Source organism: Lipotes vexillifer, unplaced genomic scaffold, assembly GCF_000442215.2.
Source record: "Lipotes vexillifer unplaced genomic scaffold, Lipotes_vexillifer_v1.1 scaffold517, whole genome shotgun sequence".
Classification (NCBI taxonomy): domain Eukaryota; kingdom Metazoa; phylum Chordata; class Mammalia; order Artiodactyla; family Lipotidae; genus Lipotes; species Lipotes vexillifer.
In genome coordinates, this window is record NW_006786711.1 from 744,536 (window position 1) to 758,852 (window position 14,317).

A 14,317-nucleotide genomic window follows, 5' to 3' on the forward strand; every position below is an offset into this window, starting at 1 on the left:
GGAGCCTGTGCTCCTCAACGGGAGAGGCCCCAACAGTGAGAGGCCCGCGTACAGCAAAAAAAAAAAAAAAAAAAAAAAAAAAAAAAAACTGACAGTCACTGTTCACTAGGTAACTTCTTTCTGCTCTTGCTACAAAATCCCTACCTTTGCTGAGAAGCCTCAGCCCTCACCTGAGGAACCGCAGCTGACATCAGAGATGGATTTACTGTGACAGTGGCTCTCCTGAGTGATCTGTAAACTGGCGAGTGCTGGGGCAGGGAACAGTGTCTGATTGCTGGGTTTAGAGGGAAGGGAAGGCCCGGGGTTTCTTTTTGTTTGCCTAAGTGCAAAGGTTTACTAGAAGAGGCTGAGGTATTTTTAAAAGGCTATTTCTTTTGCTGTATTTTCAAATAGCAGAGAAATGGCTTTTTTTTTTCTTCTACTACTCATAACATTTTATTTTTACTTTGTACAAAATACAAAAATGCAAATCCAAAGAGTACAGAACAGTAGTGACAGGCACACTGCACAACAGCAAACCTTGTCTAGCAAGACATTAGTTTTTTAAACTTTATTTTAGTGAATACATGCATTATATAAAACAACAACAACCACAAAAATACACAAAGAGCCTAGAGATTTCGCTACTTCTATCCCCAAAGTAATTCTTACTATCAAGACTTTGGATGAGACAAAAAAAAAAAAAAAAAATTTAAAAGGCCAATAATGTTTTTTCATATAAAAGTAAGAGCTACCATAAAATGTCCTTTTTGCCCTCCCATCACACTGATTGATTTTTTTTCTGAAAAGCCACACATATAAACAAAACAAAACAAAGATCCTGAACTGGACAGTAAATACTCAAGAGGGTTGTTGACCTAGGTAACCACTCAGTAGTTTAAAGAATCTTTTAGACATTTTGAAGCCTTCTGTTCATTTCTCAGTACAGTGTTCCAGCCATCTTGCCCGTTTTTCCCTTAACGCCTCCCAGAACAGAAACACTGCATCATTGAGTCTCTGTTCCTAAGAACTAGTTTTTAAAAAGAAAGTAATGTACAAAAATATTTAACAGAACTATGAAAGATGTAGGAAAGGAGTCTCTTCTTCATAGCAAAGTGGTCTTTGCTCTGCATGGTTCCTTTTGTATACTGTTCAGGGTTTGTTTATCTGCCCCATGAATAAAACAGCACCTAGAGAATTAAAAGGAAACAACACATAACTCTATAAAAAACAATCCTTAAAATAAGATGGAAGGTATATTTAAGGGGAGGTTTCTGAGCTGTGTTTAACCCACTGCTCTTAAGCAGTGCTGTCCAATAGAACTTTCTGCAGTGATGGGCATGTGTGTATCTTCATCGTCCAATATGGTAGCCATTGGTCACGTGTGCCTATTGAGCCCTTGAAATGTGGCCAGTGTGATTAAGACACTGAATTTTTAATTACATGTCATTTTAATTAATTAAAGTTAAAAAGCTAAGTATCCACATGTGGCTAGAGGCTCCCATATTGGACTGTTTGGCTCGGGAGCACACTAATTATAACAATGAAGATGCAATGAGATAAAAGGATAAGGAACTAGCTTATGTTTTTGATTAAAAGCAGAGTAAAAGCTAGACTATGTTAGTTTCTACTCTGTACCAACATGACAACAACGTCTCCACAAAGACAGTCTTAATTATTCTTCATAACTGTATTAAGAGGTAGGAATTATTGTTATTCTAATTTTAGAGATGAAGCTAAAGGACAGAGCCAACTTTGAACCCATGACTCATGGAGCTAAGATAGACTGAATGAACAATTCTCAGGTCATAACCGCAGGGTGCCCTTACAAAGGTTGAAGACAGGTAGCCTCCTGCAAAATTTACCTACTGCATTTATAAAAAAAAAATCAGTAGACGTCAAAATGCCCCAAAGGGCTGCAGAGCTCTCGAGATGTTAACAAAACAAAACCTAAAATCCTGTGTTTGAAAAATGCCATCACACTCTGTAAAAACGGCCTGATTTTCCTCTCTCTGCGAGGGGCGTGGGTACATTACTGAAAGCGTTGGCATTTGTTGACACGTGGGACAAGGATTAAAAGCAGCTCTGCTGGAGTTAACTAACAGCTAGCGACAAACAGAGGAGAATCACTTACCTGTAGGATTATGTCGGATGAAAAATAGAAAAGGTCTGTCTACTATAAACCAGGGAGGCGATGACCTTGCAATCAGAATCGCAGCTGCGGGAGGACAAGGAAAATGCAGTGTACGCCCAGCATGAGGCCAGCAAGGCAGCATGTAATTCAAGGCAGGACATGATTCCTGTCCCACAGGCTAGCCATGTAATAACAGGCCCAGTGGTCACCACTGATTGCACACCTGCCATGGGCTAGGCCCTTTCCATCCTTCCGCGTTTAGTCCACACAAGCCCCATCTCCTTTAATAAACGTACTTACTCCTTTTAGCGTTTTTATTAGGATTAAATGAAACATATTACAGCTCTTAGAACAGTGTTTGCCACTTAATAAACACCCAACGCATATTCACCGTTATTATTAGCTGTTTTTCATTCATACCATCTTCCTAGCTGATGCCTGGTCCCTGGGCCTTTTAGCTTATCCAAATCCTGTATCAAGGACCCACTCACTTCTCATCCATTTTGTCTGTGCCTTCTTTGAGCACATCATCTAGACTGTCCACTCACTGGCAGTGTAGACTGCTCATCTGGGACCTACTACCTTATACTCCTGTTCAACTCATCTGGTGTAGACACTGGACTTAGAAAGCAAACTTATTTAGGCTTATGGTTTTACACATGTTTACTCTGCTGTTTACCAATGGTACTTTTGATGTATAAGCCAGCGATAAGGCCTTGCAGGAGGGTAGATGCCTGGCATAACTGCCCCACGCTCGCTGCAGTGACCCGGTCTTCTTCCTCAACCCCCTGGGAAGCATTAACGACTTGGACTTGATGTTATAAGGGAAACATCTGCAGCTATGCTTGGGTAAAGCGCTCAACCCAGGGTTATTAAAATTAAATCAACAGTTAGCAAGTGTTATGGACTGAATTGTACCCCCTCAAAACCTGTATACTGAATCCCTAACCCCAAATGTGACTGTATTTGGAGACAGGGCCTTTAAGGAAGTCTTTAAGCTTAAATGAGGCCATGAAGGTAGGGCCCTAATCCAATAGGACTGGTGTCCTTATAAGAAGAGAGGGAGACACCAGGGATGTGAGCACACAGAGAGAAGGCCATGTGAGGACACAGTGAGAAGGTGGCCGTCTGCAAGCCAAGGAGAGAGGCCTCAGGAGAAAGGAACCCTGCCAACACCTTGATCTTGGACTTCTATTCTCCAGAACTGTGAGAAATAAATTTCTGTTGCTTAAGCCTTCTAGTCTGTGGTATCTTGCTATGGCAGCCCTAGCAGACTAATACAGCAGGGCTGGCTTCAAGCGCATGTGACCTGGGCAGTCACAAGAGTCCCACACTCACAATGGCCCTGCACTTGGTTTAGTGCTCTGCTATTGCTGTCTTGAAATTCTTAATAAGTTTTGAACAAACGGCTCCATATTTTCATTTTGCATAGGGCCCTGCATCTTAAGTAGTCAGTCCCGATAGTTATACCAATTGGCAAAATTGCTCAATAACTTTGGCAAAATTTAGATGTCACTTTCTAGGTCTTTGTTTTAAACCCTATTTTAAAGGAATAAAAATTATATGTTTATTCTAGAAAGGCAATAAAATGTCTATTTTGAGTATAAATGATACCTTTTAATGACCAGAAATATTTGACCTAGTTACAGGTATAGCTAAGACATTCACTTTATGAATTCACAGAGTTTGGCCAGATCTATTCATCCAATCTCATGCGGATAATTAGGGGGTACAAAAACCAACCTAAAATTGTTCTATTTTCTCTAGCTTAATTATATAAGCTATTGAGGAGAACGCAAACGTGGATGTTCTAATTATCGAGGAAGGCTGCATAGCAATCTTGCTGTAACTCAATAGTTGCTTGTTAATTCTTCACTTCATCCTTCATCCAGACCCAGTTGGCTATTTTCCTGTTAGTAGCTGCTATTATTTTATGTTTTAATGTGAAGATGGGTCTTTTCTGTCGATAAGAACCCACAATATGTTTCATCCTTCTGAGAGCGGGGTCAGTAAACTACCATCCTTAGACCAAGTCTGAGGGGCCCTGCTTTTATGAAGAAAGATTTATTGGAACACAGCCATGCCCATTTGACTGAATAGTCTATGCTGCTTTCACACTGCAAGGGTAGAGTCGAGAAGTTGTGAGCGACCCTGTATAGCTCACAAAGCAGAAACTATATACTATCTAGCTCTTTATAGAAAAAGTTTGCCAACTCCTGTCCTAGAGGAATTTCTACTGAAGTGCTTTCCTTAGTGTAACAGACTCTGAGCTTCGTGGATGCAGATCCTCCTAAAGTCACCACTGTCTCCCGAGGGTCAATCCACAGTGCCTGGCTAGAAATAGGGCTCAGGACACATTTGTTAAGTTGATGAGTGGACCAGGGTACACTTGCTCCCTTCACCAGGACCAGTCCTGCCCAGGGCTTACTTACTTGCTGACCCAGGGCTTACTTACTTGCTGACCCAGGGCTTACTTACTTGTTGCTGCTGAAGCTTTGGTTCCATCTTCACTGACTTCAATTTTCGCTTTTTGCAGGATGTGAGAAACATGAAGGTTTTCGGACCCTGTTTCCAGAAAATAAAACAAAAACAGCATTTATTTGATATGCAGGCCATCCGGTTAGTGGGGGAAGTAACCTCAAAGCCATGGCAAGCTCCAATTCTTAAAAGGTGTCAGAAGAAGTGACCTCTTACAGTCCTTGTGATTGAAGGCTGCATGTAGGGTGAGGGTCACCCACGGTTAATTTCAGTCTCTGCTAAGTGAACTGTGACATCATCGCTTCAGAGGAGGGAGTCCCGGACCCCAAATGTGTTAGTGACTCTATCAATTCAACTCTGATCACTAAGAATTTTATTAAAAAATGAAAAGAGCAGGGCTTTAAAAAGGTAGCCTAGTTTTCCAGAAGAAGCAAGCCAACAATATTATTTTTCAATTACAGAATGTCAGATCCAGAAAAAATATGGCACTTACAGATGGGGAAAGCAAGGACCAGAGTGTTAAGAAGTCTGTCCCCCAATCACATGGCTAATTAGTGGCGTGGTAAGTGCTGTCTTTTCATAACAAAAGTCACTCATCTTACGGGCATATTAGTGAAGAGGAGGAGCAGAGGGCTTCCCTGGTGGCACAGTGGTTGACAGTCTGCCTGCCGATGCAGGGGACATGGGTTCGTGCCCCAGTCTGGGAAGATCCCAGGAGCCACGGAGAGGCTGGGCCCGTGAGCCATGGCCGCTGAGCCTGCGCGTCCGGAGCCTGTGCTCCGCAACGGGAGAGGCCACAACAGTGAGAGGCCAGCGTACCACACACACACAAAAAAAGAGTAGGAACAGAGTTTAGGCGCTCTGGAGGGCCAGGCTCAGAAATGCAGCCGTGCCTCCGGGACCTTCTAGTGAATTCACTTTCCTTCTCAGCAAATCTTACCATTCCAGCAACGCCCACTGGGGTTAGCATTCGAGGAGAATGCAGATAGAAGTTAATGGTGACCTTGATGGGACACAGGTCTGATGCAAATGGAGAAAGTGCTTTTGGGGTCATCTGCACCGATGCTCGGCTCTAATGTGTGACCAATCATGAATGAGAGGCACGTTTGCAGGGACCACGTCACCTGCATGGTGAAACAGAACCTCTCAGGAGAATTTCTGGCACCTGGTCCTCCCTCTGAGCACCTGTGAACGCCCTGCGACTGCTATCTAGTATTTAAGCTACAAAGCTAATCCTGAAGGGGAAAGTGCAGGTTAAAACAGTGCTTCTCAGGGCTTCCCTGGTGGTGCAGTGGTGAGGCATCCGCCTGCCAATGCAGGGGACACGGGCTCAAGCCCTGGTCTGGGAAGATCCCACATGCTGTGGAGCAACTGAGTCCGTGAGCCACAACTACTGAGCCTGCGCTCTAGAGCCTGTGAGCCACAACTACTGAGCCCGAGTGCCACAACTACTGAAGCCCGTGCACCTCAAGCCTGTGCTCCGCAACAAGAGAAGCCACTGCAATGAGAAGCCGGTGCGCTGCAAGGAAGAGTAGCCCCCGTTCGCCACAACTAGAGAAAGCCCACACGTAGCAGTGAAGACCGAATGCAGCCATAAATAAATAAATAAATAAATTTATTTAAAAAAAACCAAAACAGTGCTTCTCAAACTTCATTGGATGAGGAATCTTGTTAAAGCGAAGACGCCGATTCAGTAGGTCTGGGTCAGACCCAAAATTGTGAATTTCAAACAAGGTGATGCTAATGCCACTGGATGGGGGAAGAGAGTTTGGTTCAAAAGGGATGAGAGTATCAGAACATCCATGGAGCTTCAGTTTCACCTGGGAAGTCACCTTCATCCCCAGGACAGGTACTCAGGTGTTCACTAGCAGGCAACTGAGGTTGGTAATGAACTGTTTCCTTATCACTCAGGGGAAAAATACAACATGGAGCACAAATCATGTTTAAGCCATGCCTTTGGCAGGAGGTGGCTATGCTCTAACTTAGAAAGACAAAGGACCAACCATTCAAATATGACTCTAGGAAAAAATTACATGCACTGGCAAATGAAGGGATATTACACCAGCTGTGTCCCAGATGGTTTGGCAAAGGAAAGCTCCAATCAGACTCCTTTGAATTTATATTATTTCAGATTAACGGGTGATGAGATGCCAAAATACTTATCTGAATATAGTGGTACCTGCTGTTGTCTGGGGGAAGTAAGCATTTGGGAGCTCAAAAATCTTGATTTTGAAAATTTGAAAATACAGGGGAAAAGTTTGCATTTGGAAAAGGAAGAGACATATCTAACTAAGAGCCAAATGTTTAGGTAACAGAGACAACACATGAGATGCTTCTTTAAATGTGTGGGATCGTGTGGGCTTCACGTGAAATGTACATGTGAACTGTAGGGATGGATGACTTATGCTGATTTAAGTGATGAAGGTTCAACAGCATCATTGGGTGATATATCAGATTAAACCTTGGAGAGTTTTATGGCAGCACATTCCTAATTTTGACCTTTTCTTTCTGAACAAATCAGAGACTCAATTTGTAACATATTCCACAAGTTTAAGAGCAAGTTTTAAATTGAACATACTTGTTATTTTTGCAAAATTTGCCTTTGATGGATCAAACATATCGGTGATGCCAAGGACCTTCAGTGGCTCCTTCAAATCTGTTTGTGCTACAGCTGTGAACCTAGCACGAAAGCAGAAAATAGGGGGAAAATCAATATACTATAAATGATATAAAATGATATAATCAGTGCCAGTGGAAAAAAGGTGTACAAAGAGATCCTTTTAAAGTACACTCTGAACACCTATATCTTTAATTTTAATCCCAAGATTTAAGTAGCAGGTAAGTAGAGAACAACTCATCTCTCAAACACATACCTGGCAAAATAGCACAGTATCAGCAAGTAGGGGTGTCCTTACCCTCATGGGCAACAGGCTCCCCATTCCAGTCCTAGGAAGATCTACAGAAGCACTTTCTCTTATGCTGATGGGGAGATGCAGGGTTGCAATAGGGAAGAAACTTAGTATGCTATTGCAAGTTAATCATTAAAGGGATGTTGCCTATAAGCTTAAATTACATATAAATGGCCCATCTCTGGGAACCCTGCCAGGTAATGAGCATTAAGCTAAAATACTTCTGTTTAGCTCACAGTAACTATCCTGACCAGGCCCACCTGTGAATGACTGCAGGAAGGAAGAAATGAACACATCCCCTCTGGAGGCTGATGGGAACCAGGAAATGTTTGACTTTACTCCCTCCTCTTTTAGTATAAAAGAAGCCTGAATTCTAACCCAGGCAAGATGGTTCTTTGGGACACTAGTCCACCATGTTCTCAGTCTGCTGGCTTTCTGAATAAAGTTGCTATTCCTTGATATTTCTTGATTTACTGGTCTGTCATGTGGTGAGAAATACAAGCTTGGACTCGGTAACAGGGTGTTGATGAGTGTCTGGCAATCTGGAATATATACTGTTCTTCCCCATACCCAACCACAAAGCCAGGATCTTGGCTGCTGTAAGAGCCACCATACTTACTGGGATTGGGGATGGTCAAAAGAGAGGAAATACATTCCTGCCAGTTCGTGTTGGGATTCTGGAAGCATTTTACCATTAAAACAGGGGCAAACATTAGGAATGGTATTCATTTGGGTTTGATATGGATTTCTTGGATATTTGTGGACTATCTGGCATTATAGCTATAGATATGTAAATGTCAGTTATTAAATCTATCATCAGAGGATGTTTTACCAGATTTTATCACATCCTGTGGGAAAGCGGCAAGGCTAAGTGAGCAGATTCTCATCACAGATGGGCTATTATGGTAATGTATATGGTAATTTACCATTATAACTATAATTTATTTACATCACCAGCTTCTTCATTTATGGCAAGCACTGCCTATGTGAAGGCTTATTTTACAACAAAAAGAAATACTCGGGCTTCCCTGGTGGCACAGTGGTTGAGAATCTGCCTGCTAATGCAGGGGACACGGGTTTGAGCCCTGATCTGGGAAGATCCCAAATGCCGTGGAGCAACTAAGCCCGTGAGCCACAACTACTGAGCCTGCGCGTCTGGAGCCTGTGCTCCGCAACAAGAGAGGCCGCGATAGTGAGAGGCCCGCGCACTGTGATGAAGAACGGCCCCCGCTTGCCACAACTAGAGAAAGCCCTCGCACAGAAACGAAGACCCAACACAGCCAAAAATAAATAAATAAATTAATTAATTAAAAAAATAATACTCGGGAGAATTACTAATACTAGTAAGAATTACTAATACTTATTATGAATGTACTCTTCTGATTACTTAACTCAGTGGATAAAGAATTAAAAGCTATTAGAATTGGAAGGTATTGCCACCACCACTGAGGCCTGGGTGGTTTAAAGCCCTGGGTACTGACAAAACAGTAATGTTGAAAAGTTTATAAAAAGGGGACATTCACTGCCTTCTTCACAGATCTGGGCAAAGTATTCTCTGACCTGTTAGAAATTTAGGAATCAGACAGAATTTGGGATTCCTTTCCCCTTGGTTTCAAGTCCTAACAGTTCAGGTTTCATTTATATTATACTTTTAGGTTATAATAGAAAAACTGCCCTAGATACTAATGTAAGAACTCTGCCTGGGTGGCTTCAAAATATTTCCTTATTACCTATCTTTTGGACCTTGGCCTTTAGCAACTTCCAGCTAAAACTTAAGTACCTAAGATGAAACTCCTTATCAAAACACACGGAGCACTACTAAACTTTATTGTATTTTCAGCATACTATCAGATGATGATATGCATCTGCTTTTCAGTCTTTTGAACAGTGATCTATATTAAAAGCCCTTGTAGTGGCACAAGAGCTGTAGTCTTGTGGAGGCTTAGAGACCAGGCTGCCTTCTTTCCTTCCCCATCATCACTATCCTGCCATATAAGGGGCACAGGGATTGAAAACCAACTTTTACAAAAGCACAGCCTTGTAGTCCCACCATGCAATTTCTGCAAAATAAGGCAGGTTTCATGATATGTCTATTTCAGCCTTCAGTTGTCCAGTAACTGACACAGTCACTCCCAGGGATCGAGCAGTCCTGTTCTTTTCTATTTTAGGGAAAGGGGCTACTTACTTGGGCAGGATGACCTGCACCCTCTTGGGCACCATGGTGCTCATCCAGCTGTCTATGGTCTTGGTGCTGATGTGCGGGATGATGGCCGAGAGTGGGGTGGAGCTCTCTGTCGGCAGCGCGATCAGCATGCTGATGCTTTCCCCATGGTAGGGGAGCTCGATAAAGTTGTACCATAAGTCACTGGGGGTGCTTGTAGACCCTAAAGAAATCAGAGGCAGGTTCAGTGCATCCTTGGTGACTTCCAGAAGGGGCATGAATGGTTGCTGATCGCCAGGGTAGCTTCAGAGGGAAGAGAGCAATTCAGGTTGAGAACTTCCCTATTCTAAAAATAGCTTGCTTAAAAAATCCTCAACAAAATACTAGCAAACAGAATCCAACAACACATTAAAAGGATCATACACCATGATCAAGTGGGATTTATCCCAGGGATGCAAGGATTCTTCAATATACACAAATCAATCAATGTGATAAACCATATTAACAAATTGAAGAATAAAAGCCATATGATCATCTCAATAGATGCAGAAAAAGCTTTTGAAAAAACTCAACAGCCATTTATGATAAAAACTCTCTAGAAAGTGGGCATAGAGGGAACCTACCTCAACATAATAAAGGCCATATACGACAAACTCACAGCAAGCATTGTTCTCAATGGTGAAAAACTGAAAGCATTTCCTCTAAGATTAGGAACAAGACAAGGATGTCCACTCTCACCACTATTATTTGACATAGTTTTGGAAGTCCTAGCCAAGGCAATCAGAGGAGAAAAAGAAATAAAAGGAATCCAAATTGGAAAAGAAGAAGTAAAAGTGTCACTGTTTGCAGATGACATGATACTATACATACAGAATCCTAAAGATGCCACCAGAAAACCACTAGAGCTAATCAACGAATCTGGTAAAGTTGCAGGATACAAAATTAATGCACAGAAATCTCTTGCATTCCTATACAGTAACAATGAAAGATCAGAAAGAGAAATTAAGGAAACACTCCCATTTAGCACTGCAACAAAAAGAATAAAATACCTAGGAATAAACCTACCTAGGGAGACAAAAGACCTGTATGCAGAACACTATAAGACACTGATGAAAGAAATTAAAGATGATACAAACAGATGGAGAGATACACCATGTTCTTGGATTGGAATAATCAATACTGTGAAAATGCTACCCAAAGCAATCTACAGATTCAATGCAATCTCTATCAAATTACCAATGGCATTTTTTACAGAACTAGAACAAAAACTCTTAAAATTTGTATGGAGACACAAAAGACCCCAAGTAGCCAACACAATCTTGAGGGAAAAAAACGGAGCTGGTGGAATCAGACTCCCTGACTTCAGACTATACTAAAAAGCTACAGTAATCAAGACAATATGGTACTGGCACAAAAACAGAAATATAGATCAATGGAACAGGATAGAAAGCCCAGAGATAAACCCACACACCTATGGTCAACTAGTCTATGACAAAGGAGGCAAGGATATACAATGGAGAAAAGACAGTCTCTTCAATAAGTCATGGTGGGAAAAATGGACAGCTACATGTAAAAGAATGAAATTAGAACACTCCCTAACACCATACACAAAAACAAACTCAAAATGGATTAAAGACCTAATGTAAGACCGGACACTATAAAACTCTTAGAGGAAAACACAGGAAGAACACTCTTTGACATAAATCACAGCAAGATCTTTTTTGATCCACTTCCTAGAGTAATGGAAATGAAAACAAAAATAAACAAATGGGACCTAATGAAACTTAAAAGCTTTTGCACAGCAAAGGAAACTACAAACAAGATGAAAAGGACAACCCTCAGAATGGGAGAAAATATCTGCAAACGAATCAACGGACAAAGGATTAATCTCCAAAATATATAAACAGCTCATGCACCTCAATATTAAAAAAACAAACAACTGGATCTAAAAATGGGGAGAAGACCTAAATAGACATTTCTCCAAAGAAGACATACAGATGGCTAAGAAGCACATGAAAATCTGCTCAACATCACTAACTATTAGAGAAATGCAAATCAAAGCTACAATGAGGTATCACCTCACACCAGTTAGAATGGGCATCATCAGAAAATCTACAAACAACAAATGCTGGAGAGGGTATGGCTAAAATGGAACCTTTTTGCACTGTTGGTGGGAAGGTAAATTGATACTTTGGAGAACAGTATGGAGGTTCCTTAAAAAACTAAAAATAGAATTACCATATGACCCAGCAATCCCACTACTGAGCATATACCCAGGGAAAACCATAATTCAGAAAGACACATGCACCCCAATGTTCATTGCAGCACTATTTACAATAGCCAGGTCATGGAAGCAACCTAAATGCCCATCGACAGACAAATGAATAAAGAAGATGTGGTACATATATACAATGGAATATTACGCAGCCATAAAGAGGGACGAAACTGGGTCATTTGTAGAGACGTGGATGAATCTAGAGACTGTCATACAGAGTGAAGTAAGTCAGAAAGAGAAAAACAAATATTGTATATTAACGCATATATGTGGAACCTAGAAAAATGGTACAGATGAACTGGTTTGCAGGGCAGAAATAGAGACACAGATGTAGAGAACAAACGTATGGACACCAAGGGGAGAAAGCAGTGGGGGGAGGGGGTGGGGTGTGCTGAATTGGGCGATTGGGATTGACATGTATACACTGATGTGTATAAAATGGATGACTAATAAGAACCTGCTATATAAAAAAATAAAATAAAATTCAAAAATTCAAAGAAAATAAATAAAAATAGCTTGCTTACAAAGTCAAAGATAAGGGCAATTATTTCTTCCTTCCCTGGTAAAGAATTCTTTAGTCTAGACATGTCTTAACAGAATACCTTTGGCCATCACTAAAGTCATACTAATTCTGTTGAGTAGAATTTAACTAGATCACAAGGCACTTAGCATACAGTGCTTTGCAAGTTGACCCTTATCATGTGGATGAAGGAATGAATCTGAGCTGCCTAAGAATGATTCTTTTGGTGGTGTCTCTGAATGCATGTGAAGAGGAGGGAGGAAGGGTGGGGGTAAACAGCTTCCACTGTTTAGGGTCCACTCTGTGCCGGGCCCACACCAACCACCCCAACGCAATTAGCCTCTACAGCGCCCCACGAGGTAGGTATACGCAGTCCTATTTTACAGCTGGGGAGGCTACAACTAGAGAAATTAAGTAACTTACCAAGGGACACATGGCTAAAAGGTGGACCAGGACTCAGTACGTCTAATGGCAAAGATGATCCTCCTTCACTGCCTGACTTCCTACTCACTCTTCATTCATTCCAGTAACTACCATTAGGGCTTTTTGATACTTTATGGTACTTGTGCTTACTGATGAAAACACAAGAAGGATTTAAACCAGCATTTCTCAGGACGTCGTCTAGAGAACACACATCCTGCAAGACGTCCGGTAGACAAAATAGATTCCACATCCCAGGAAGTTGAGGAAGGCCCAGACACTCGATTCTTCCTGCAGATTCATAATATACACCAATGCTAGAAAGGCTCTGAGATATCCCGAAGAAAACTGTTTAACTCTAATTATTCTCAGGTTTCCGAAACTAATTTGATCTTAGAACCCTTTTATCCCCACGTAAAGTGTTCAAAACATTTAGCAACTGAGCAGCACAGCTGAGCACTGCCCATCCGAGTGGACGCATGTGCAGACATGATAGGCGCTGGAGAGAAGCCCAGGGCATGAGCATGCGGCCCAGAGGGGCCATGAACTCCCAGGAGAAAAAGCCTTCCACAGAGCATGCCTTAGGAGCCCAAAGAACCTTTACATTAGACATGCGATGGGAGAGTTGTAAGAATTAACCAGGTGAATGGAAAACCAGCATTTCTAGATGACGGTGGTGTCTGAAATGTTTTCTGAAACACTTCCAACTTTTGAAGAAGACCTCGGTGATCTTGCTGAGGTTACTTAACCTCTGTGTGCCTCCTGGTTTGGAGCATGGAGAGACCAGGGATATTGCAGTGTGTAGCTCACAGGATTGTTGTGATGATGAGATTAGAAGACATATGCGTATAAGGTACTCAGCAGGGCCTGGCCCACGGTGGCTGCCCAGTGAACACTGGCTCCCTCTCCCTCCTCCTCTAAATGATCCAGAGGACAACATATTTAAGAATGAGAGAAAAGAGAAAGTGAGTTTCTCTCATGATTGTCACTTGTCTTTTCTTTGGGGATGACTTTGCTAATCACTGCAACTGAGACAAGGAACTTCAGTAAGCCAGTTGTCCATAGACAGGGGTTGGGACGGAGGCACCGATGGAGAGAGAGAGACGGCGTACTGTGTCTTCATTATGCAACAAACACTTTTAGCTGTAAAATATGATAAGAATGGTGAAGCTCTTAGAATACATGACACTACAGGATGACACAGCAGCTTCTCCTTGAGGAAGAAATATGCGGGCAATTCATGGGGGTGCTCGGTGTCTCAGGTCCCCATGTGCCGCCCTCGCCTGCAGGGCTGCTCAGGTACCCAGGGTGACTGGCCCCAGCTCCGGACACACGTGGACTCTCCTTCTCGCCCAGGTCCCGTCTTCGGGCTGCCTGAGAGTCCAAGATGGGAGACTTCACCTTTACTTTTACCCTGCATGATAAAATGGTCTCAGCAGGA

At 42.2% G+C, this 14,317-nt stretch overlaps 1 protein-coding gene across 2 annotated transcripts in view; it reads right to left on the bottom strand.

Moving 5' to 3' along the window:
* Positions 1 to 419: 419 nt before the first annotated feature.
* The window catches only part of SERPINE2 (serpin family E member 2), a 28,115-nt gene continuing 14,217 nt past the window's right edge, over positions 420 to 14,317 (bottom strand). The window contains exons 4-9 of one of the 2 annotated variants that reach the window (XM_007459342.1): positions 9,686 to 9,884; positions 7,170 to 7,270; positions 6,771 to 6,773; positions 4,592 to 4,678; positions 2,114 to 2,197; positions 1,132 to 1,169 (exon numbers count right to left, since the gene is read on the bottom strand). In XM_007459342.1, the coding sequence (XP_007459404.1) occupies positions 1,132 to 1,169; positions 2,114 to 2,197; positions 4,592 to 4,678; positions 6,771 to 6,773; positions 7,170 to 7,270; positions 9,686 to 9,884 (512 nt within the window). Of the gene's footprint in view, positions 1,170 to 2,113; positions 2,198 to 4,591; positions 4,679 to 6,770; positions 6,774 to 7,169; positions 7,271 to 9,685; positions 9,885 to 14,317 lie in introns of both variants that reach the window. The other variant, XM_007459341.1, reaches the window with a different exon arrangement.